The following is a 26057-nucleotide window of genomic DNA, read 5'->3' as shown; positions in this document are numbered from 1 at the left end:
TGACCCCCAAGTCCTCTTCAGTTCAGCCAGATGTAGCTTACATGTTTGTTCTGCTTTTTCATCCTGGTGCTTCGCCCCACCACCTGTGCCCTCCAGCAAGCCTGACCCCAGCCTCTGGGCAACAGGTGAGGTCCTCTGGTTCCTTCCCTTCGGCCTGTTGACTGTTGCCCTACCTGGCTGTATTGCTTTTTAATACTGCACTGAAGTTTCTAAAACAAAACTTAGAAAAAATAATCTTGTTCTAGAGCAAATGCTCTTCACTAGAACCCCAACCAGGAACCATTAGAGCGACTTAACGTAACTGCTTGCTCGTGCACACTTGTGCTAACCCTATTTCTATGCATGCATCCCTCTCATCTGTTTATAAGGATTTGGGGTTGTTGTTTGTTTTTTTTCCTTTAAACAAAAACAAAAACTAGCTTCATCATTCATTCAGCATATTTCTCCAGTCACACAAGAACTTTCTGTATTCCAGGTTTCAAAGTCTGGGAAATAGGGCTACATCACTGGAGAAAACAGTGGCAATTTGTTCTAAATACAAAATAGCTTATTTTCTTTTGGCAACTCTCCAGGGATTTGGGTGGAGGGAAAGGATACTCCTCTCTGGAGAGATCAGGCTCTGGACCTGGACAACTGTCAAAACTTAGCTGTGGGTGGGAGACTTTTTTTTTTTTTAATTATCTTTCACATCAGTTTGGAAACAGATTAAACATTTCTGCCTTATTAACAGTTTTCCATTCTTTGGCCCTTTGTTGGTGTTCATCCCTTTTCTGGCAGCCCCCACTGGCTGATTTAATGGTACCAAGGGGCTGAGAAGTATTACTGTCCAAAGGAAAAAGCATTCTCTCACAGGGACTGGGAAAGCGATCTGCACTCACAACAGTAGCTACTTGTTAATCTTCTATTTGAAACACAGTGATGTCAACAGTATCGTACCCTGCCAGCAACCATGGGGTAAAGGACATTTTGAAACCAAAACAAACTTCCTACGTGCTGGCCAATCAGACATGAGACACAGTGATAAGTTGCCATGAGACACTGTCTTATTTCCCTACACAAAACGTATACCAGAATCAAATCTCTTCTACACAACTTATGTCTAATTCTCACAACACCACTCCAAGCTAGAGTTGGGTACAACTTTTATGGTATCAAATCACTGTTCAGGATAACAGAGAAATGAAATTGTTACTGATCTCAATAAAGTGGTGATTCTACACAGCCCAACCAACCTTGAAGGCTGCTCTATAACGCAACTGCTCAGAAGCTAGAAATGACAGTAGAAACCCGTGTCCTTAAAAATGGCCATACTTCTCAAAATGTGTCAGTGTTAACAGCTCATTTTAAGGGGTCTATAAATCTAAGAGGAAACACATGCTTTAGTAATGAACAAGAGCAAGCCTAGGAATTAATGCATCCCTAGAATGTGAATATTCAGTTTGCCCTGAGAAAGAATAACCCAGGATGGAGAGCTGAGTGATCAACAGCGGGAACCATGCTTACTCCTTAGCAGATGGCAAATGGTTTGACACTGCTGGACACCTGCCAATTCAGTCAAGCTAGCTAGGGATTATTTTTAAAGTTCCATTTTATCACAATTTTCCCTGCATCAAAATGTTGTGGTTTTATTTAGGGGAGAGAAGAGGTGGTGAAATTTGGGGCAGGAAAAGGATAATACAGAACAAATGTTGGCCAACGTGTTTGCTTCTCAAACATTAACCTGCCATTTGGAAGCTGTGAAAAAATAAAACTCACACAATGTAAGATATGCCACTGTCTTAGTAATGCTATATAACTGAAGTTTTGATATACTGTCTGATTTCTGAATTATTTAACTATGTGAGTTTTGTTTTTCATTATCCAATGTCACTGGTGTGTGTGTCTCCTAGTCACAAAGAGCCCAAATGAAGAGTAATTTATGAATTCTTTTGGGGACAGCCTAACGTAGCAGAACGTCTGGCATGGGTCTGGACAACTTCTTTGGTTTTTCAGCGTTCTATTAGGGACTGACCGACAAATCATTCTAAAGCAAGTAGAAGACTAATGTGCCTTAAGAACTTCAGTATTAAAAAAAAAAAATTCTTAAAAGAGAAATGTATTCAACAAACTAACCATTCCCTGAAAGATTTGAATCAAAGTACCTGATTCAACGCATACTGTCCTAACATTGTATTTTGACGTGCTTCTCATTTACATTTGTCTGAATCTTGTTTAACTCTTCTGGAAAGGCTCAGGGAATGTAAATGAGAGAAGGATGAAAACTCCACCATTCACTTTGTGTTACTTCATTCTCAGCTGAATGTTGTTAATTTTCTGTACAGTTTGCCTCATAAATAAGATTTTCCTTGGTTTTATTCACTTTCAAATGACAAGTAATTGTACACTTTGATTACATCAATAGCTCTGAATAACAACACAGAAAAATTCATGTTAATTCCATGGATTTGAGAAAAAGAAAAAGCCAACCTGAGCAAAGGTTGTTCCATTCTGTTACCACTGCCAGCAAAAAGCCTTGCTGTTCATCATGGAAGATGATATGGCTCTCTGCTCTACACATACCGAAACATCAAGAAATGAAAACTATTGTTCCAACTAAAGAAGTCAATAAGGTTTGAAGAGTACGTCTACCAAATCTGTCTATATTTCCTTTCAAGTACTGTAAGATCAAAATCCTGAAACAGCACTGGGGGTCACCAGCATCTTTTATCTTCAAAGATGCATGCAGGATCCTTTGAAATGGTGGAAGATAATACACAGTATTTATGTATTCAGTTTTTCTTTTAAAACACAGGAATTTAACATTGTAATCAAGGAAAACCATGTTCCTCCTCACATGACTCAGTAACATTCAGCAATAAATTGTAGGTGCTTCTGGGAGAGCTTCTGGGATGGAGTGTCCAGCTGCTCTAGAAAGAGAAGAGCCTTCATGAGTCCCTCAGCCTGACCTAACCTATGTTCTGTTTGACCTGCAAAGGTGAAATTTATAATTGAAAAAGAAACCTAATTGGAAAAGAGTGAATTTTTTTATGGCTTTGCAAAATATGTTGTTCTATAAAGGAATAATTGTGAACTGTGCTAGACTACAACAAACCAACAAGTTTAAGGACCCATCAACATTACAATTCTAGTCACTGCAACAATCCAAATGCCCAAGAGTTTGGTGCTTGTCACTGGCACTAACCACTGGATAGAGCTCAGCTTCCTACCTGGCCATGACCCAAACATTACACATATCCACCCGTCCTCTTATGAAGCCCAAAAGCTTTGTTTAAAAATGCATTTAAATAAATCTGTTTTTATTTGTGGCAATAAGACCCTTTATAGTTAACATACATTGTATTAAGTAGGACTACCCTTTTATTAAAAAAAAAAAAGTAAAATTTCTCCTTTAGGCTTTAGAGTTTTCTGAATTTTAGTCATGGTTTTGGCAAAAAAAAAAAAAAATCCATGTGTATGTTTCTCATGTAGTTTTAAGATCATTTAAATGAACTGGACTTGCTATAATCACTTTAGGATCAAAGTACTCAAAAGTGAAGCCTTTGTGTGTATGCCTGTGTGTGTGCCCACCCGCGCGTGCATGTGTGAAGCCAGGGGAGGGTATCGGTGTTCTCATCTAACATTTTCTACCCTGTTCATTTGATGACCTGAGTTTGATCTCCAAATCCTTGGTGGGAAAATAGAACCAACTCCTGAAAGTTGTTCTCCACATGTCCACTGTGACATGCATGCACACACAGTGACAAAATGTTTTGAACATCGGGGTGGCTGGAAGATGGCAGAAATGCCCATTGCTTAACCAAGACACTGAATTCTGATCCCTAGAAGCCATTGTAAGTGCTGGGCATGGTGGCAGATGCCTGTGACTCCAGCCTCACAGGAAGAGGTAGGCAAAGACAGACAAGAGGATACCTGAAGCTCCTTGGCATTCGCGCGCACACACACATGCACAAACACAGATGGCTCAGGGGTTAAGAGCTGTGCAACTGTGACGACCATGAAGTGCCTTTAGCTGCTGAGCCATCTTGCCACCCACTTTTCAAACAACAGGAATTTCATTATTTTAGTATGGTAAATTCTAAGGCTAATTAAAATAGATTTTTATTACATTTATTTATGTGTGTGAACAAGCATGTGACATAGCTTGCATGTGGAGGCCATGCTGGGGAAGCTGTTCTCCTTCTACCATGTGGACCCTGGGGACTGAACACAGCCTGCCAGGCTTGCTACCTACAGAGCCATCTCTCTAGCATCCAATTAAAAATTTAAAAATCAGGAGCTAGAGAGATAGCTCAGCGATTAAGAGCACCAGCTGCTCTTCCAGAGGACCTGGGTTCAATTCCCAGCACCCATACACAACACAATACACAACTCAAACTCCAGTTTCAGGGGATTTGATTCTCTCACACAACGCACAAAAAAAATATTAAACAAATCATTTTAAACATGGTCAACTTAAAAAAGTTAATTATGGGTAAATGCCAATTTATTTTTCAAAAGATAGTATTTTAATTATGTGTATTTGTGTGGCAGTATGTGCACATGAGTGCTGGTGTCCAGAGAGTTGAGACCAAAAAAGCAACTGATCTCTCTAAAGCTAGAGTCACAGGCAATTGCGAGTCACGTGACTTGTGTTCTGGGAACAGAACTCAGGTCCTCTGGAGGAACAGCAAAGGACCTTAACACACCGAGCTATCTTCCCATCCCACCAATTCATCTTACACAAATTAATGCACCAATTTTTAAATGAGTCAAACTCTAAACTGCTGTTAGGGTAAAGAATGACTTTAAGCCCAACCTATGTCACATAATAGAACTAGTCTCCAAAGACTAAAATAATGTGAATGAGTGTGTATGTGTGTATGTATTTTTTTTTCTTCTCATAGCAAAAAAGAGAAATCTTGGCTTCTTATGCCGTTTATTGAAAAGTCAAATTATAACCGAGTACTCGATCAGCCCTACCAACTGGAACGTGAGAGAAACGAACCACAGCATCTGTAAAACCATCCCACTCAAGAGTCTTTGTCCCATGATACAGCTGCTTGAGCTGAGGTCCCATTATGAAACAGTCAACCACATATTTCCTAAGTGGGTCACAGTACCTCGAATATCCTATGGGGACAAACTGTTCTCTCTGAAGCAGGAGTGGAGAACAAAACTATTTTCTTTGGAAGGGGGAGATGTTTGCAGGGTTGCACATGTCTCACTTTGTGTCTTCCTAAAATATTTTCCATCTTGAAGTGGCAGGATTCATGAAGAGGAGGAGCAAGGAAAGGAGGGGGCACAGCTAAATTTGACTCGGCATTTAACTCTTTTCTCTTAACCTAATGAAAGATGTGACCTGCCACACAAAATTCTGAGCTCCCTGGGCACCTGGAAACCGAGTGCAAGGTTCTGTGTGGCAATGCAGAAGCTGTGCTCTCACAGGTGTGTTCAGTCCAGCAGGAATATGTGTGCTCTCTAAAGATATAAAGTACTATAGATTACAGTCATATAGGCGACATAACAGTGACTTCCAGAAGTTTAGAGGTCACTGCGTATAATCAAGAAGGCTCTGCAGAAAACGTGTTTTAGACATGCCTGGAAGATAGCTTGAGTCAGCTCTAGCTGAGGGTTAGAAAGTCCTCTACCACACCTTTGTCACTAATCAGCCTGGAGGAGCATACAGTCAAAGAGAGGGACTTCAGGTTCACAATTAAGGACTCCAACCAAAAATAAAGTCAACGTGGCATTCCTAATAATGTTGGCAGGAGTGCCAACGTGACATGTCTTTTTCTGTTCACGTACCTCCTCACACATTCACAGCCACAGATATGATCTTGCTTTGTGAGGTAATCATGATAAAAGTTACAGAAACACACTTTTAATTTTGCTTCAAATACTTTTAGTTGAGGCATTACTGAACACTCTGCCTAACCAGTTTCTGTTTTTACTCCTAATAAAACAAGTGTTCACGCCAGACAGTGTTGGCACAGCCTTTACCCCTCCCATCCAAGGAGGCAGGGGCAGGCGGGTCTGCGAGTTCAAGGCCAGCCTGCTCTATCAAGTGAGTCCAGGACAGCCAGGGCTACACAGAGAAACCCTGCCTTGAAAACCCAATAAATAAATAAAGCAAGTGTTCACGTTTTTCCAGAACATGTTTGCTCTGCATAGAATTATACAGTCTTTAAGAAAACAAGTATCATACGAGCATACCGAATTTCCAGCTAAAACCCAGTATAAAACCCTTCTCCCATCCAGAAATCCTAAGCAGCCGGCGATGAGGGTAGAGCTAAAGAATCACTTTGCTGAAATGTCATATCTACGACCTCTAGAATAAAATTCTAATTTAGCAGCAAGTATGAGGAGGGCCAGTGCTAAAAGAAAAATCAAGTTTATCTAAAAGTCCATGGGGACGTAACAGAGTCTGGAAAAAACCCTCACTCATTATCATAACTGAACACTTGTGATAAACACAACATCAAAAATTCTAATATGCCCTTAATCCCAACATGAAGGAGTCAGAGGCAAGTGAATCTTTTGAGTTCCAGGCCAGCCAGTGGTACACAGCGAGACTCTGTCTCAAAATGTAAATAAAAACCAAAAATTTAAGACAAAAGTTAAACTTATTTCTCAGATTTTAATTCTTCTAATATATCCATACTATATATGCAGGTTTTCTCATAAAAATACTTAATCATGTGCAATAATAGAATAAAAAAATGAATAAGCTCTCACAGAGCATAAACTTTATCAAGGAAATTGGTTCCTTTTATCTACGGTCAAGCCTTGTTTATGTTTTACAGAACCCCACAATGCACAGAGAGGCACTAAACATCCAGAAAGTGACTTATTCCCTGCCATGTAAAAACCCCTTAAAATGTTCACATTTAGAAACTTTTCTCATATAACTAAATTTACATTTCAATAGTTCATTAAGTTATCAATATCCCCCATGACATTATTACTCCTGCTGAGATCTCAGGAGTACTTTATATATTCCTCAGTTTTCATTATTAACTATAACTTGATACACTGACTGAGTATATCAGACAGTGTACACATGTTTGAACCCAGGACCTCACACACGACAGGTCCTATTCTAGCACTGAGAAGATGCCCTGAGGACTGAGAACTACATAATGATTAAGAACTAAAGGAAAAGCTTCGTAACAGAAGATGCAGCAAGTAGGAAGTCCTAAGATTTCCAGAATCAAGCACGGTGCTTTTGTGAGGTGGTGGTGGGGCACATCAGCTGGACCACAGGAGCCCGGGACAGAGCAGTGAGACTTGCAGGCCACAGGTTTTACAGAACATAACTAGGAAGCAGTTGAAGGACTGCACAGAGACTGTCATCATATAACATATGCTTGGGGAAGACTACATTTGCTGCTCTGTGAACGAAAAGACTGAGGATAGCAGTTAATAAAGAGTATTATTCCTTAGAGCATTTCTCATCCTCTCCTGTCCTCTTCTGTTCCCAGACCACCCAGTACTGGCTCTTGTTTCCTTTTACTTCACAGACCACCTCAAAAGCACACAAACTGGTCTCCCTTTTTCTGTAGCTGCGTTTTACTTTATTATTTATTCCTAATTGGTCTCCTATCCCCGAGGCTGGCCTTCAAGTTGTGGCTCTTCTGCCTCTACCTTCTAAGCAGGGGTTTTAAGCACACATCACCAGCTGGTAGAGCTCCTCCCCCACCCATGCTGGATCATGCCACAGCTTCCCTACAAAACCCCAAATCCTCTGGGTTGGGTAATTACTTCTGTGGCACAGTTACCTAGCCCAAGACCCTCAGGTTCAATTCCCAATACTACAAAAGCAAACAAAAGCCTCAAATATCACTGCCAACAAAACAAAGACTATTCCCAAACTACTTTTCTGGTCTTATTAGTTATTACTAATTTGACAGAATTTGCTATTCCACCACTCAATATGGCTAATTTACTTTCAAAACTCATTAGAATTGTGTGTGCACTTTGTGTGGGAGTGTGTGCGCACATGCACCACAGTGCACATGTGAAGGCAGAGGGACAAGTCTGGGAAAGAAAGCCCTGTCCTCCCACTGTGGAGTCCTGGGCTCGCGTGCACACTGTCACATTGGTGTGTGGGAAGCACTTGTAACCACTGAGCCATCTCGCTGGCCCATGGACATAACTCACAGAGCTACCCTCCTGCCTCTGAACATCTAGTCACACTGACCCTTCTCCTGATGCTTCACAGGTCAACACACTTTCTTCCTGGTGATCTAGCAGCATCTTTTACTACAACATACAGCATTTTAACATCACAACTGTGTGTAAGCTGTTTTTACAATTCAATATTTATCCTTATTTCATAAAACGTACTTTGGTGGTTTCTTTCTCTCTTCGTTTCATAGTGGCTCACTAAATCCCATGTTACTAATGGGCTTCAGTTTTCAGTCTGAAAATATCAGCAGTGCCCCTTTCCAGACAGTAGCTGGTCACTAACCTTGATCACATTACTAAAAGATGAGAACTATAAATACCAAGCCATGATGGCTTTAACTTTAAGGATATAGAATAAAACCTTCTGTATCACAATGCCCAGTATTTATTAATCATCACTGAAGAAAAAGACTGATATTAAATATAGCATATTTACGACTAGACAAGATCATGGTTGGGGCTGTTTTATGTTCACATCCACCTTGTTTCATATTGTGACTATGATGCCAAAATGGCAAGTTTTCAATAACACTATGACCCACAGTTTCTGTTTTCCTACCTTCTGGAGTCATAGAACAGCCTGTGTGATGGGAACACAGTAAGGACTCCATAAATTTTAACTCCATTCTTCCCTGGGGGGGTGGGGGGGAATGTGAATGTCTTTCTATATGGAGGGTACCTATTACCATCCACGGGATTTAGTTCTCCTTTATCACAGTCATCCTCCCTCTGCTTAACAAAGCATTCTTACTCTAGTGTCCTCATTTGCCCCCCCCTCCCAGCTTTGCCAAAGCTGTAATAAGGGCAAGCCTTGTGTTTCAGTGGACTGGCAATTACTAAGATTGAATGGCCTCCCCTTCAGTCAGCACCAAGGTTCTTGACCATTAAAGCCCTGTTAGAGTTGTTGACTGTTGAAAACATCACTAGTAACTTGAATTAAGAAAATGAAAAACCAGCGAGGTGGCCCCCAAATCTGTACTGAATAATTTCTTTTCTGCCAAAGGACCAAACTCATAAGCCAATCAACAAAGTAAATTCTCAGTATCTCAATTTTAAAGACTCATTAAGTATACCATGAGATAATTCACACAGGTTCCTGAAGAACACAAAGCCTCTGCCTGTGCCCTGCTTCCCCTCCACCAGGGCCTATGTGGGGATGACACACAGGAAGAGGACACAAGTAACACAGGCTCTGTACAGCTCAGCACGCCCACCATGGTGCTAGGAGGAAACCAGCTCCCGAGACATCCAAAAATGTGTGTGAGACTACTGAAAGCCCCTAATGAGTTACAGGCATATGGGTAGTGACAGGTCTGAACAGGGCACTACGCATGTCCCTGCTTCCCGGTCTCCACCACTGTGCTTTGCGATCCAGGAGGAAGAGCTTCAACATTTGTTAGCTACTGTCCCTGCAGGGCCAGAACCCAGGCTGTCAAGAGAACCAGCTGGAATTTCTCTGCTACTCACTGATACCGTATACAAACTACTATTAGGCTCTCTGCATTTGCTCAGCAAAAAAACTACTAACTCTAAGAGCTTTATGTCAAGATTTTAGCATGAACTAAAAAGAAAACATTTTTCCTGACATGAATATAATATATGAATAACTATATACAAAATTTCAGGGATACAAATTACTCTAAGAATGCCTTTTCTGGAGGAAGACAAACTGAACTGCTGCTTTGATACTGAGTTACTTTTCTCAGGTAAGATCATGTTCTCAGGCCAATGGCAACTAAAGCCAGAATTCTACCTTCCTTAAAAGATGTAAAATCCAGGCTGACCACAGTGTAGATAGAAACCTACACTGAAAATAATAACTATTAGATGATACTGCAGCAACAATCTAGGCTAAACTTTTAGACATTCTTGTGCCCTTTAAACATCCCCCTCTGAAATCTTCCTATGCCTTGCTAGACCACAAGCTGGAAACATCCCAGAAGGAGAGTACAGGTTATCAAATCCAACTTTTCTTCAGGTACTGGCTCTCTTATACATGCTGCTAAAGTAGAACTTTATTACCAACTATAAAAATCCTCTCGAAGAATGTGTCTTGGAAAGGTTAGTATATCAACTTTCAGCAACGCCTCAGAGAATGGAGGAAGAGAAAACAAGTAGACAAACAACATGAAAAGGGAAGAGAAGAAATGGTCTGAGAAAAACAAAGACTGCCCGTGAGCTTCTGTGCAGCAGCAGATGGCCATGGGTCATGCCTTAAGTAAGGTCCTAGCACACAACCTCTGTGTCACAATTAAATAGCTCACAGGGTGCAGCAAAGTGATACTGTGAGAGATAAACACCATCTCCATGTTTTTATGCTCTAAGTCAGAGATGACATGCATTAATAAATAAAATTTACTCAGAGACTTTAAAAGTTCTTACCCACCCGTACTAAGGAGTCTCTTTCCTCGTTAGTGAAAAGCTTTATTCTAAAGGAGGCCTCCCAAGAGCCACATCCATACAGATGAAATAATTATAAAATCCACATGCTTATCAGCATTTAGCCCTTGTGGCCCAGGATACTTTCTAATTTTCTTGGTGTTTTGGTGGGTTTTATACTATTTTATTTGTTTGAGTGTTTTGTCTGCATGTGTGCATAGGCATCTTGGGTGTGCCTGGTGCCCAGGGAGGTCAGAAGAGGGCATCGGCTCCCCTGAAACTGGAGTGATGGGTGGTTGTGGGCTACTACATGGATGCTGGCAACTGAACCTGGGTCCTCTGTGAGAACAGCCATGCCTGGCACTCTGTTCTCTAAGTTTTTATTTTATCGCTATGCTAGTGACAGAACCCAGTGCCTCGTGCATGCTACAATCCTCTATACTCACACTGAGCTTCTTGCAGTTTTCTGAGCGTACAGTGCTCACTCATCGCCCTCTCAGGGCCTGCCAAGACTCTCTTCAAAGGAGAATTAAGTGGCCTCCCAACATGATCTTTCAGTAAGTCCCCTCTGCTTTTCCATTACTGTACCTAACACTTTCTCCCCGATAAAACCTGAGTTCCTTAAGGACAAAAATGACCTTAAACATTCCTGTTTTCTATGCAAACTACTCAGTATATCTGTCAGCAAGATATTAATAGTCCATAACTGACAAGTACTTGCTGAGTGAATGAATAAATAAACAAATAAGCAAACTGCAAAGATTCAATGCACTCTTATGTCACACTTATTACCTAATCCAGGACCTAATCCTTTAGTAAGACCATGTTTTAAAGCCATGAACCTATCACAGTTAACCTGCTCTCAGAGACAGAAAGGAAGCCATCCTATACATACAAATTCAAATGAGCTTAGTTAACACGTTTATTTCTTAAATCTCTTTTCAGAAAATACAATGTATCACAATCATGATAAGCTATACATCTTAAAAAGAAAATAACTATATACACACTATCCATCACTTTAATTTCTCACATAAAGTGGTAAGTCTGCTTTCAAAGAAACGAAAGCTACACCTCATCACTGACTCACCGGTTCTTTTCCAACTCATTGTGTGTAGATCTAAAAGAAGAAGAAAAAAAGAGCATTAGCCAAGTTTGTTACTAAGGCTACAGAAAGGCATATCAGCTTTATTAGTAGTGTATCACAACCAGTGAATTTAACAATACAACCGTAGGCTTCTATGACCTCATTCACCTGACATGAGTAGTCGTACTTGCCTCAAATAACTGTTACAATGGCTGATAAGTTTATATGAAACAGCAAAATACAAGGAGCTCTAGTTGGCAACTATCAGCATTGTGTTACAGTAGTTCCCTTAACTCTGATCATTTTACAGTGCATGTGTGTGCACACAAGCGCACGGGCTTCATGCAGTTCATGAACCATCAAACTCACGGTGTAGCTGACAATCATCTTAAACTTATGGCTCTCCTGCCTCCATACCCCATGTGCTGAGATTAGAGGCATGTTCAACCATACCTGATTTTATGTGGTGCTAGGACTGAACCCACAATCTCATGTATCCTAAGCAAGCACTCTCCAGCTGAGCTGCAAACCCCCCATGTATCATTTTACATATCCCTGTTAACGTCAAATGCTTTCAGAATATGACATTACTGACTGATGTAATTTTATCCCCCCCCCCCATGGATATTTCATGCTAGATTCACAAACCTTAATAAGCATTTTTGTGAACCCTACAATTTGTGGGAATTACTTGTCTTGAGTTTAACAGCCAGAGAACTGAGTTACTATCTGTCTGTCTACCATCTGCTTTACAGGCAGTTTCATAAAGTTCCACAGAATAGAAAAGATTGACACTCATTTTAAAGAGATTATCTTTTTAAAAAAGCTTTATTTATTTATTTAAGGATTTATGTACACACTGCTCTGACTGCATGAATGCCTGAAGGCCGGAAGAGGGCATTAGATCTCCTTATAGATGGTTGTGAGCAACCATGTGGCTGCTGGGAATTGAACACAGGACCTCTGGAAGAGCAGCCAGTGCTCTTCACCTCTGAGCCATCTATCCAGCCCCGTAAAGAGATTATCTTAACAAAGCACTTCCCTCAAAACAAGGAAAAAGAATCTTATGATGACTTAAGAGTTCAGCCAAATGAGCAGCAAATACATGTACAATTCAGGCAAAAGAAAGTATACTACTACTTGGAGCTTAAAACTCAACAAATTATAACAAAATGTCTATCTATCACTCCAGGTTATTAAAAGTTTTGGGTTTTGTTTTTTTTTTTTTTGTAAAATACTCAGGCAGAAAAGCTAAAAAGGAAGATGCACATTTAATTATCTACTCACTATTAATACGGCACACGTGCCATGCTGGTGCACACGGAGGTCAGAACTACTTTGTGGAGGAGATTCTCCATCCACCAATCTGTGGGCTCAGGTCGCTAGACTCAAACAGCAAAGGCCATCTCAGTGGCTCCACAGGCATATTTTAAAACTTTAACTTTTCAAAAATTCTTCAAAATCAATGGTGAGACTTCTGGTGCCCTCCTGGTAAGCAAATTTGGGTTTAGCTGCCTTTCTCTAAAAATAAACCCACAGCTAGTAACACAAGAATCAGTAACAATCTCCACATGAAATTCCACAGTACACGATCAAAGCAACAATGTATTTGTGGAAGAGTAGTAGCCAGTTTACCATAAATGCATTCTAAACTCTCTGGCAATCCCACTGACAACAATAAATGCAAGGGATAATACATTCAATGATAATCAATGGTGGAATTCCAACATTATATTGAGCCTATTACAAAAAGCTAGGACCAAAAGGGCATAATCGGACCCACTGCTGTGAACAAAATTAAAACAGCAGGTCCCTTCTGCCTCTCCTGAACAGATTTATTGTCTTATTAAAAAAAAAAAAAAAAAAAAAAAAAAAAAAAGCTAAGACCCTGAACCTTTTCACTGAGGTAGGAGCGCACTGACACCGCCCAGGGATAGCACCCCAGAGTGTGACAAGATTCTCAGACAACAGAAACAAAACGGTCACGCACACTGACCCCCACACTGCCTTCTTCGGATGTTTACTCCTATTTTGTTTAGCTTGAGCAGGTACTGAATGTTCTCCAGGCCCAGCACTGACTTACTACAAGGAACAAAAGTTTCAGGCTGGTAAATTCACACACATGTAGAAGTCATTGTAACTGAAGGTAAAATAAATTCATATAGAGAAATATAAAAGGTCACGGGAGTGCAAAGATGACAGGGCTTACCTCCTCATGCGGCTACTGAGAAAATCTGGGGGAGAGGTAGCCTTTGATCTGGGGTTTATTTGGTTTCTGTAAAGTCTGGAACCCACTAAAGGGATTATTTCAACTGCAGTAGGTGAACAAGCAGAGTTGTGAGGTCCAAGGCAACACCAGGGATCACTAATGCACAGAAGTCACAAAGAGCCACAGTGCCAGACAACAAAAGCCCTGTGCTTGCTGTCACCTCCGCCACTCACTCTAGCTGTGTAACTTTGGGACAGATTACTTAACTTGGTTCAGTTTCCTAAGTCGTAAAACTCAAACTGTCATCATGCCCTGCTAGGTTGTACCGAGAACTAGAGAACAAAAATAAGAACCATGCAAAAGCGTCCGGCACATACATGTTAAGTGCTCAGGAAAGATTAGTTTCTAACTGTTTTGAGGCAAAGTCTCGCTATGCTGCCCAGCCTGGCCTGAAACTCCTGGTCAGCCTGCCTCAGCCTCGCAAATGCTAAAATTACAGACCGTACCATCTGTGTGCCTGGTGCCCTCATAAGCTGGAAAGGGCATTAGATCTCCAGGAACTGAAGTTCAGGGAGTTGTGAGCCGCCACACTGGCGCTGGGACTAAAACCCTGGCACTCTGGAGGAACATCTACCGTTTGCCTCTGAATCATCTCTCTAGACCCAGTCATTTTGTTTTTTAACAAGACTAAAAATATACTGCTCTAAACACTGTTAAATATACTACATGAGACAATTTGACAGGGGTTCAGTAACCCATGAAATCCACCTGGAAATAAACAAATAAACGTAACAAGGAAAAGAGAACTGAAAGACAAGTGACCAAAGCCACCTAGTCATTAGCCAACTATGCAGATGGTACAAGGGTCAGCAGTATGAGACGGAGAAAATACTGCTTCAAATGACACTAGTAACAAATGAGTAAGTGAAGCCACTGCACACAGGCACACTCCCAAACGACCCTTCCTTAACAACCTGTGTCCAACGTGTCGTGAAACATGAATTGCATGTTCTCCACAGGTACAGATGTTCTGAGTAGGCCACTCGGTCGGCTGATGCTCTCCTAACAGAACACAATTGAAGGCACACACCAGTGAGGAAGCACTGTCTCCCTTTCAGACACCTCCTTTCTGCCCAATCAACTTCCAAGGACAGAAAGACACTGCTTGAATTAGCACTGAATCATGGGTAATCTTTATTAGTAACATCTCTTTAAGAAAGACAATCTATGTATCCCATATATGAATGGGCACTACTCTCTCAAGTACATCTCCGCATTTTCTGACTACAGTGTAACTCTAACACATTGACTTTTCAGTGTTTAGGGTGCAGTTTGGTACGGTTAAAGGACCAACAAGAGAACTGAACATGTATAAAATGGTTTCATTTGACTCAAAAGAATCATTGCCAAGAAAACAAACAAACAAACAAAACAAAAAACAGAACCCCCGTTACCAAACCAGGGAAGACAAAGACAGACCCTGGCCAGCCAACGAGCAAACCTTCAATTAGCTGTCTGTGTCATTTGCTTTCTAAACCTCCAAGTACCTAGTGAATGTTGCTCTCACACAATAAGGTAAACATAATCTATGAAGTCAAATGAGTATCCAAGTCAATTTGTAACACACACATCAGAGTAGGGTGAGGGTGTCTCTGAAGTCTAAACCTAAAAAGGGTTGACAAGGAAAACTGTGGGAATCAGTGAAGCAAAACTTCAAAGTAGCCAGATAGTGGTGGTGCAAGCCTTTAATCTCAGTGCTGGGGAGGCAGAGGCAGGTGGATCTCTGTGAGTTCAAGGACAACCTCGTCTACAGAGTGAGTTCCAGGACATCGAGGGATGGACAGAGAAACCCTGTCTTCAAAAACCAAACCAAACCAAAACTTTTAAAGCATACCTATATTATTACTCTTTACTGGTTTTTACGCACCACGCCCAGTTTTTACTTAAGTTCTTTTTTTTTCTTTTTTTTTTGTCTATGTTTCCACCAAAGATACACCTAATTTTTTGAGAATAAGGCTGTAAAAGACACCAAAGACAATAAATTTTGAATTCTGTAAACTTCTGGGGGAAAGGTCTCAAAACATGCTTTTCCTTAATATCAAAACCCACAACCAACGGAGCAACTATCCCCATGCTGTTAGCCCTCTTCTACCCCACTGATTCGCTGGGGGACATGACAACTGCTTCCAGCTTTTTGGGGACTTTGACACACTCGCACAGTTCACATGTAAGCTAGAGTGAACAGGTAAGAACTCTTCATCTCCAAGGACTGTGCCTCATTCTTCTTACCCTTTATCATTAATACTTGGGTTTTACCCTTGTGAAAATGGTCAACAACATGAGACACATATGGGTATTTAGTAGATATTTTGTTGGAAGGTTAAAGGAGACAAGACACTCAGTGTGGTGGTCGATACTGTCACCGTGCCAGACTCGAGAATCATTGGAGATAAACCCCTAGGCACATCTAGAGGGATTATCTAGAACAGTCTCCTGAGGCAGGCCAATCCATCCTAAATATACATGGTACCAATACAGGGCTGGTCTTCAGCACACACAGGCGAAGGCAAGAAACACCATCTCTGTGCTTCGTAACTGCAGACACACAACTCACTGCTCAGGGCTGGCTCTATTCCCCCCACAATGGACGACACCTCAAACTGTGAGCCAAAATAAATTCTTCCGCAGGCGTTTTGCCACAGTAATGACGTAAGTACTGCACCCGGCTGTTTCTGGTTAACGTGGGTCTCAGGCTTCGAGTGCTCTCTCTGTTGCACAAACGTGTGTGCGTGTGTGCGTGCGTACAAACCAGGGCTGACATGGGTGGCTTCCTCAGTCACCTTTCAACTTCAGTTTTTGGAGGCCAGGCCTACCACCGACTGTGGAATGTAGTGCTGGGGCTTGCCAGCAAGCCAAGAATATCCCTGTCTCTGCCTCAGGTTTCAAATGTTTGAAAAGGGGGGGAGGGGCCAAAAACCAAAACAAACTGTCCCCAATGAGTACACATGCTAAAAATTAAACAAAAATCAGACTTTTTAAAACATTCCTACATCTCTTTCACATAAAGCAATCAACCAGGCCTACATCCCCAATGCCTCCATGATGTGCCGACACCTCAGCAAAGCTACCGATTCCTGTGAGCCTGTTCACACATACAGCAACAGCTCATGTCTACTGAGCATCTACACTGGGGATATACATACTCGAAAAATACAAAGCACTCCTATCACTAAACTCATTTCACACTGACCTTTGCAAGAAAGTAAATAAGGCAGGACTCACTAACAAACCAATCACAGACCCTGTCTCCGGTGTGGAGGGGAGAGAAAAGGAAGGAGGAAAGGAAAAGAAAATAACTTCAGGGTCTGGAGAAAGGACTCAGTGGTTAAGAGCATTTGCAGCTCTTGCAGGACCTGGGTTCAGTTCTCCGCACCTACATGATGGCTCATAGACCTCGGTGATGCCAACTCCAGGGGATGAGACACCTCTCTGGCATCAGACATTCGTGTAGTACACACAGAGAAACAGGGAAAGACCCCACATATAAGAACAACCAACCGAGCCGGGCGCAGTAGCACTCGCCTGTGATCCCAGCGCCCAGCAGAGGCAGGTGGATCTCCAAGTTCGAGGCCAGCCTGGGCTACATAAAGAGTTCCAGGACAGCCAGAGCTACACAGTGAGCCCATCTCTTAAAAAAAAAGAGAGAGAGAGAGAGAGAGAGGGTAATATACAAGTCTTTTAAAAAGGAAATAACCAACACTTTCATTGTTAGGTAAGTGCCACATACTATGAAATATTTACAGTGTATATAGGTAAATCATGATTTCTGCAAAGAATCCCAGGATTAAACATTATGATAATGAATTTCATAAAATACTTGATTTTTAATGTTAATATCCCCAGTTAACACTGATCTCACAGAATGAGTCGACTATTGATCTTACAATACTATCTTCAGGACTAGTCTGCCATCGAGGGTTGCTTTTGGATGTCATCTTCACTGAATGCAGGTCACCTGGGAAAGGGAGACCGTAGATCAGGGAGGCCTGTGTGCACACCTGTGGAGGCTTTTTATTAACTGAGGCAGAGATCCACCCTGAATGTGGGCAGCATCATTGCTGAGAACAGTGTTTGTGAACTGTGTAAGAATGGAGACCTAAGCACAAGTACACACACATGTGCTCATCCCTCACTTCCTGGTGATGGTTGCCATGGGCTCAGCTGCCAGAAGGCCCCACTGCGATGCCTTTTATGCTCCGACAGGCTATACCTTGGAACTATGAGTCAGGCTACACCCTTTCTCCAAGCTGATTCTGTTAAGAGTATTTCATCACAGCAACAAAAACAAAGCTCAGACATTGTCTTCAGAGGACAACTGACTGGGCAGCATGCAGATGTTGAAGAGATAATAAATACTGCTGGCCTGTCATCCCAGCATGTGGAAGGCTGAGGCAGAAGGATCACTTCAAGTTCAAAAACAGCCTGGGCCACAGAGGAAGACCAAACACTACAGAAAGTAAGCATCAACGAGAACACATCAGTCAGTTTCCGTAAAGGTCAAAGAACACTTAATTTTATGTAGTGCAGGACGATGGTGGGGCCAAAAAGCACACACCTGCAAACTCACATCTTCTTAAAATCAAGGCAAATTTGCTACACACAACCTTGAAATTTCTCTTATTAGAGCATCTTCAAGGATTTACTAGATTGGTTCATTAATTAAATTCAGAAGGCAAGATAATCCACAGCTTTAACAAATTCGACTCGCTGAAGACAAACAGCAGAAACTATGAAAGGTTAAAACAGCACTGCTGAGAGATCCCAGACACCATTCTGGCTTCTGACGACAGCAGAATGTTGGCATGTGCAGATCAGGTTTAGGCTGCTGAGTCTCAATTTTCAGGTAAATTATTACTAAAATGGCTTTGGTAATCCTAGAGAAAAAAAATCTAAGGTCTTTGATTCATCCTCTAGTTCTACCTAGGAAGTTGCCTGAAATGCAAGTCCAATTTCCTTAAAAGAAGAAAATAATCCACTTCAGACAATCACCTGAGGACACCTATGTTACAGACCTTAGAAAACAGAGCCAGCATTTTACATGCAAGTGAAAATTACTGCTATTTTTATAAGATGGGGTCTACCTATTTTGGTTTGTTTTTTGTTGTTTTGTTTTCCTTTTTCTTTTTGAGATAGGGTCTTACTTTGTAGCCAAAGCTGGCCTAAAATTCACAGTTCCCCTGCCTCAGCCTTCCCAGTGCTGGGACTATTGGCATGCACCTCTGTGCACCCAAGAATGCACCTTTGACATACAACTCTAAGCCTTCATGTTTATAACAAGCATGAAATAATAAAGGTAGAGCACAATTCAGCCCCTGCTTGGAATGACAAAAAGACCCTCAGACTGTTCGAATGTCATCAAAAGGCTCAATAAACTACCACATACACAAAGCAGAACATCCTACAATGGCTTTAGATGTCACAGAAAACATGAAAATATTTTATATGAAAATAGATGCAACTGCAGAGATCACATCAATTGAACTAAGCAAGTTTCAGAAAGACAAGTATGTTTTCCCTCTTGTAGTTGCTGCACATTGTATATATAAATACATGCAGAGACACACAAAATCCTTCTAAATGACAAGAGCAGGAGTGAAACTGTCTAGTGTCACTGAAACAGGGTATTAACAGGATGCGGAGGGAAAGGAAACGGGGGGGGCAGAGAAGGGGAGGGAATTCAACATACAATATATCCTTGTATGAAAACTTTAAAAAGACTAAATTTTTAAAATATTCAGAATAGGTAAGAGCAAGGTTATAATAGGTTCAGAATACGAAGCTCTCCCTCAGGGGATCAATAATCAAGTCCTCTTTATAAACCTCACTGGATTCTGTTTTTCCCATATGAAGCTCATCATATTCTGAAATAATATATTCTCATGCTTATTTCTTTCATTAGACAGTAAATTTCCTGAGAACAGAAATACAGTGTGTTTATGTAAATACACAATTACAGCTACCTATGCAAAGGGGAGAGGGAAAGTGCATGTGCTCCTTAGTTACTTTGTTTTTGCCAACTTGACACAGACTGGGGTCATCCAGGAAGAGGGTACCTCAACTGTGCGGTAAAGCCTCCATGAGACGGGCCTACGGGCAAGTCAGTGGGGAATTTTCTTCATCCCTGACTGATGTGTAAGGGCCAAGCCCTCTGTAAGTAGTGTCAACCTTAAGCAGGTCATTCTGAGTGGTACAGAAAAGTGAGTTGAACAAGTGCTCCTCCACGGTCTCTGATTCAGTTCCTGCCTCCAGTCTCCTGTCTTGACTTCCCTGATCATGAACTGTAAGTCAAACTAACTCTTTCCTTTCCATGTTGTTTTTGGTCATAAGTGTTTTATCACAGCAACAGAAACCAAGCTAGGACAGTAGGAAATCAAAATAAAATAATGTGTATAACCAAGAAATGAGAGACAGGGGGGAGAGAGAAGTTCTATAATGCTTAAATTACATTAGCTCTGTAACAAACTAAAAGCAGTACCTGGAAATACAGTTTGTCAACCATACTATCAAGTTAATCTTTGATTAGACTAATATTTGGAAAACTATCTCCACCAGATAAAAATGACAAAGAAGTATATCAGAAAGGAAGGAGACAATGCTGCCTCATTTTTAAGGAGAAATCAAGAAGTGAGAAAGCTTTCTTCAGATCACAGTTCCCTCTATCAGGCTACAAAGATGGACACGTCTTGAAACAGCTTGCTATTTTAAAAACACTTTAATATTTATACATGCATACAATGTCTTCCGACCAAACCTACCTCCATTCCCTCCTCACCAGTTTCACTGCTAACCCCCCACTTTTCCCTCACAACTTCATGTGTTTTACTTTTTTAAATTTAATGTCCACCAACTCAATTTACTGCTACCTGTATGTGCATGGGTCTGGGGCCATCTACTAGAGTATGGGTGGCCTCTCAGAGACAGAATCCCTGAAGGAAACAGGTTCCTTCTCCAAGCAGGGTTGACAGCTCCTCAGAGAGGAGTGGGACTTCCCGATCCCCTCCCCCATCCGTTCCGAGATTTTGGCTAGCCTGATCCTGTGCAGGACTTATGCACGCAGTTCAGGCCAAAGTAAGTTTTGCATGTTACCTGCAGAGGTCTACTACCACTGGCTCTTAGAATCTTTCTGCCCATCCTTTCTGTGATGGTGACTGAGCCTCAGGGGAAGGGATGTGACACAGATGTTCCATTTAAAGTCGAGTACTCCAGTCTCTTTGTTCTCTATATATTAAACAGTTGTGGGTTTCTGTATTAATCACCATCTACTACAAAAAGAAGCATCTTTGATGAGGGCTGAAATATGTGTTAATCTCAGAGGGCAGTTTAATATGATATCAGATAGTAGAACAGTACTAGATTCTCTCTGAGGGTCTGTGGCTTACCCAGCCACAGGTAACAGCAGCAGGCCCAGGCTCTATTTTGTGGAAGGCCTGAAACCCAATGAGTGTTTGGCCACTACTGTACAGGTGGGCATTTTGTATCAGGCCAGCCATTACTGCAGCTCACAGATTCACAGCTCAGTAAGATTGTTACTAACTTTTCCTCCCTGGTAGCATTTGATGAACCTTGTAGCCCTATGTAAGTTACACAGTAGAGATGCTTTTAGGTTAATACCTGTTTGATTTCTCCATGTTCCATGTCTCAAGAATGTGGTGTCTTTAACAACAGGGTCTAACAATCCAGGTTTGGAGGGTAACCAAGAGCAAAGGTAGTAGCATGAAATGTTGGGGAATCTATGAACCTCACTGACCAACAACTCAAAAAGTAGCCTAAACCTGGTACTGAGCTTTTTACGTAACAGCATGTCTAGGTGAGGCACCATTCCCCCATTATTAAAGTTAATCAGTACCTGTGACATAGCTAAGTCTTAAGCAAATCACTTTATACCGTCTCTTGGCCGCATGTGATTTAAAGCAGAGAACTATATCAGATGAAACCTAGAATTACCTTTTTAAGATATCATCTTCAACGTCGTAAGTTTACTATTTGGTAAAAAACAAAACAAAACAAAAACAAAGTATCTCTTTAAATAGGGAGCAGCAGTTGTCTATTGACCTACAAGAAGTGATCTTTTAAGTTTTCAAAACCTAAGAGCAAACTTAGGCCTCAATGAAGCACTGAGTGGAAATCCTAGTTTGTTTAGTGTAAGACACATAATTCTTGAGAATTTTTTATTTAACTCTTTTGGAAGACAATATCACTAAACACATTTCAAGGATCCATTTTGTTACTGAATGTGCAGATAGTACTGAAGGGTGTTAACATCACTAACAATTTCACTGCTAATAATTTGCATTTTTGTCTTAAAACTTTGAGTTTTCTACAGCACAAAGATCCAGAAATTATTTTTAATATGAAAACTCTAAAAACTAGAAATTTCCCAAGTCTCCATACAATTAAGCACACATCAGGAATATTCTTAAAGATAAAACACTCAAGTTATTATCCATAACTATCCTTTAAAAATAAGTGCTGGCCCACATGGTGGCTTCCGTTCCAGGGGATCTGACGCCCTCATCTGGCCTCCATGGGCATTGCATACATGTGGAACACAAGATGTACATGCAGCAAAACACCTACATTTCTAAAGATACACATTAAAAAATAAATCTTTTTTTTTTTTTAAGTGCTGGGCACACTGCCACACACCTTTAATCCTCAGGCGGAGAGGCAGGGCAACTCTCTGATTTGGAAGCCAACGTGATCAACAGAGTTTCAGATTAGCCAGAGCTACTTAATGAGATCCCATCTCAAAACAAACAAACAAAAACCAGAAAAATCATCCTCGTACTCTTCCCTCAAAAGCTACAAACTTTTGAATACAGTCAGAGAGATAAAGCTGAAAACAGAAAATACAGTAATTCCTTCTATCTTTGTGTTTAAAGAATGTTAAACCAAACCCTATAAACACAAGAAAATCTGTTTTTTTTTTTCTGTTGTTTTTAATTTCCTTTATCTTAGCAGTTGGAGCTGGAATTCTACTGGTGTTTTGGTATTCCTGAATATCCACATGACAATAAATGAAGTCCAAGCAGGAACTGGTTAGTGGCTTCTTTCCAGATGGCCCTAAAACAATGCAATGGCTCATGTGCCTCAGACCAATATTTTTGCTAATATTGACAGTTCTTTTGATAGCGTTATAAAAGACATTATAAAAGAAAATCAGGGATACCATGGAATAGATATAAAGATCTGATCTACTATTAAGCACCTTGGCCCATGCCTGTAATCCCAGCACCTGGTAGATGGAGGTAAGGGGATCAGGAGTTCAAGGACAGCCTTGACCTCAAACCAATTTGATGCCAGCTTACACAACATGAAACCCCGTCTCAGAGAGACCTGCTGTACCATGGCAGGTGAAGAATGGTTTCCCTGAGGACGTTGTAACTACTCTGAAGACACAGTGCTGGTAGACAGAGATAATTTGGCAAGGAGGGAGGAAAATGGTTGCCAACAGGGAACAGCATACACATGGCCTTGGAGTAGAAGGAAACGTGACCCAGGAAAGGCACTGAAAGAGGACGGAAGCTCAAGTATACCAGGGAGGGGGTTACCACACTTGTTCTGCTGAGATGGAGGATGGGACTACATTTCTAGTAAAGTCAAGAAAAAAGAAGACAGTTGAGAACCACTCAGGAACACACAGAGTGACACGGAAGCGGGGGCTCACTTACTGGTTCTAAATTGACAGATCTTGAGGGTTTTTGTTTTTTTGTTTTTGTTTTTCCAGTTATGAGACAAAACAGTGGTGTTGAGATTCTGAGCTTTGTTGCTCCCAAGGAGACAAATGTCTCCTGCAACAAGTGTCTCTACCAGCGGTAACATCTTAACAAGCTCAAATTTTGGAAGTATGCCAAAAAGCTGTGACCAAGATTACAGTAAAACCAAGCATGTACTTAAAAAAATAATTATATATTATAGGTCCCCTCTCCCAACTGTCAGATAAAATTACTAGCATTTGCAAAGTACGTATTTATAAGATCACATTACATCCTTCATTTTCTTGTACTTTTGTAAAAAATATGATTTTGAGACTTAGGGGGAAGAAGAAGTCAAATAACTCCTAACATAAATTCTTGAATAACATTTGTATTGAGAATATTACTACAGTATACCTGAGAACATCAGGGGAAAGACAGCCACTGTATCTTTAAGATGCTACACTATCAAAACACACTGATTGCTTCATGACATATGGTGTCACAGCACTGCTAACATAAGACATCAGTGTTGGGCTGAGGCAGAGCTCAGTGGTGGGGTACTCAGCTAGCGAACACTAGCGATTGCTTCAATCCCGAGTGCCCAACACAAGAAAAGAGAAAAAAGGAGAAGGTTATCAATGTTTAAGATATAAAAAAGGGACAACAACTTCTACACAGATACCTGATCAGGAAATACTATCACAGGTATGTTCCATTCTCTGAGATGATGAAGAAATTGAAATTTCTACACACTGTCTATTTTATGTAACCAATATAAATAAAAATCTATTCAATCTAATATTAAGTTTGAATATGACAGAAAACTTACAGTAACCTCTGACAAAAACACCATTTCTAAAATACCTGGGACTAGGAATTTACATTCCGTGCCCCTATTTTCATGGATCAGAAATATTAAATAAATGGCTAAGAAGAAGTAATTTCTATCATTTTGCTTTAATAAACTAGTTCTCTGTCATAGACCTCAGCCTAACCTACATAGGCCTGGACCTATAATAATATAATATATTCTAAAATCAATTTCTTTTTCTCGTTTGCTTGTTATTTAAATTCTCATGAAAAAAAATGCCTTTTGCAGTTTTAGGTAGTCCATAGTACATATCTTTCCTTGGATATTTATCAGAACCTAGAAATGCTTATAGTTTTACAATATATCTGATAAGTTATACTAAAACACAATAATTAACAATTAACACTGTGGCTTTCACATGATATACAAGAATCCTGTAACAGTAACATGAACAAAAATCTCAGTCAACCCCAAGTTAACCTCAGTGTTAAGTGTAAGAAAATAAGGGATGGCCAAGCGGTGGTGGCACACACCTTTAATCACAGCACTTGGAAGACAGAGGCAGGCGGATCCCTGTGAGTCTGAGGCCTGCCTGGTCTAGAGTTCCAGGAACAACCAAGGCTGTCTTGGAAAAAGACAACAACAACAAAAGCCAAAAAAAGAAAGAAAAAAATAAGGGATGAAAATCTTCAAGTAATGAATTATAATCAGTAAAATCTAGAAATGCATCTTATTAATGTCTCTGCTAACCATGAGATGTTGGTAAAAATGCCACATGTACAATGGTGGGCAGATACAGTAATCAGGTCCAAGAACTGTCGATACGGGACTCAGGAGAAAAAGGAACCCTATGAGGACCTAATACAGCTTTTTATTTTACACATGAAAACAGTAAGGGACTAAAGTGTAATGAGGCCATATATCTGACTTCCAGAGGACAGGGATTCAAACACTTGTAACATGACAGAACCCAATCCAGTTTCCTAAATGACACTCTTTCCACATACAGTAAAAAAAAAAAAAAGTCCTTTTACTTTTTTGTTTAAAATTTGTGGGCACATATATTTCAGTTCTTGGTCCCAGTTGGTGGACCTGTTTGGGAAGGATCAGGAGGTGTGGTCTTCAAGCTTGTGAGCAAGCTTGAAGGTTTCAAAAGCCCACTCCATCTCAGTTAGGATCTGTCTTTCTCTGCCTTGTGCTTATGGACTAGATGTAAGCTCCCGGCTCCTGCACCATGCTCCCCACCACGGTCATGGGGTCACCCTTTGAAATGTAAGGAAGTTCCCAATACACTCTTCTGTAAGTTGCCTTGGTGTCTGTCACAGGAACAGAAAGTAACTATGACAAATCTACATATGGATCAAGAGATAAATTCCTGAATATATCTTAATTCCTAACAGTGTAGCCTGGAAAATTACAGATAAGCAAATACATATTTTTAAATGTATATTTTCTATGTATATATCTGAATGTACATATATGCACATGACATACACACACATCATACCACAGGAGATCATCCAGACTCATAAATACAGCATATTAGACTTGAGGCTATTTTTTTATTAATTACAGTTTATTCACTTTGTATCCCACCTGTAGCTCCCTGTCTCTTCCCCTCCCAATCCCACCCTCCTGAGGCTATTT

At 40.7% G+C, this 26057-nt stretch overlaps 1 protein-coding gene across 3 annotated transcripts in view; it reads right to left on the bottom strand.

Annotated features, from left to right (window-relative positions):
- The window catches only part of Mxi1 (MAX interactor 1, dimerization protein), a 59724-nt gene that overhangs the window by 12862 nt on the left and 20805 nt on the right, over nt 1-26057 (bottom strand). For 2 of the 3 annotated variants that reach the window (XM_021652197.2, XM_021652198.2), the window contains exon 3: nt 11636-11665. The exons of the other annotated variant lie outside the window; for it this stretch is intronic. In XM_021652197.2, the coding sequence (XP_021507872.1) occupies nt 11636-11665 (30 nt within the window). The remainder of the gene's footprint in view (nt 1-11635; nt 11666-26057) is intronic. 3 annotated transcript variants of the gene reach the window in all.

This window comes from Meriones unguiculatus, chromosome 1 (genome assembly GCF_030254825.1).
Source record: "Meriones unguiculatus strain TT.TT164.6M chromosome 1, Bangor_MerUng_6.1, whole genome shotgun sequence".
In the NCBI taxonomy this organism is placed as follows: Eukaryota; Metazoa; Chordata; class Mammalia; order Rodentia; family Muridae; genus Meriones; species Meriones unguiculatus.
Note: the sequence above shows the minus strand (reverse complement) of the source record. Positions and strands in the feature narration are given on the sequence as shown.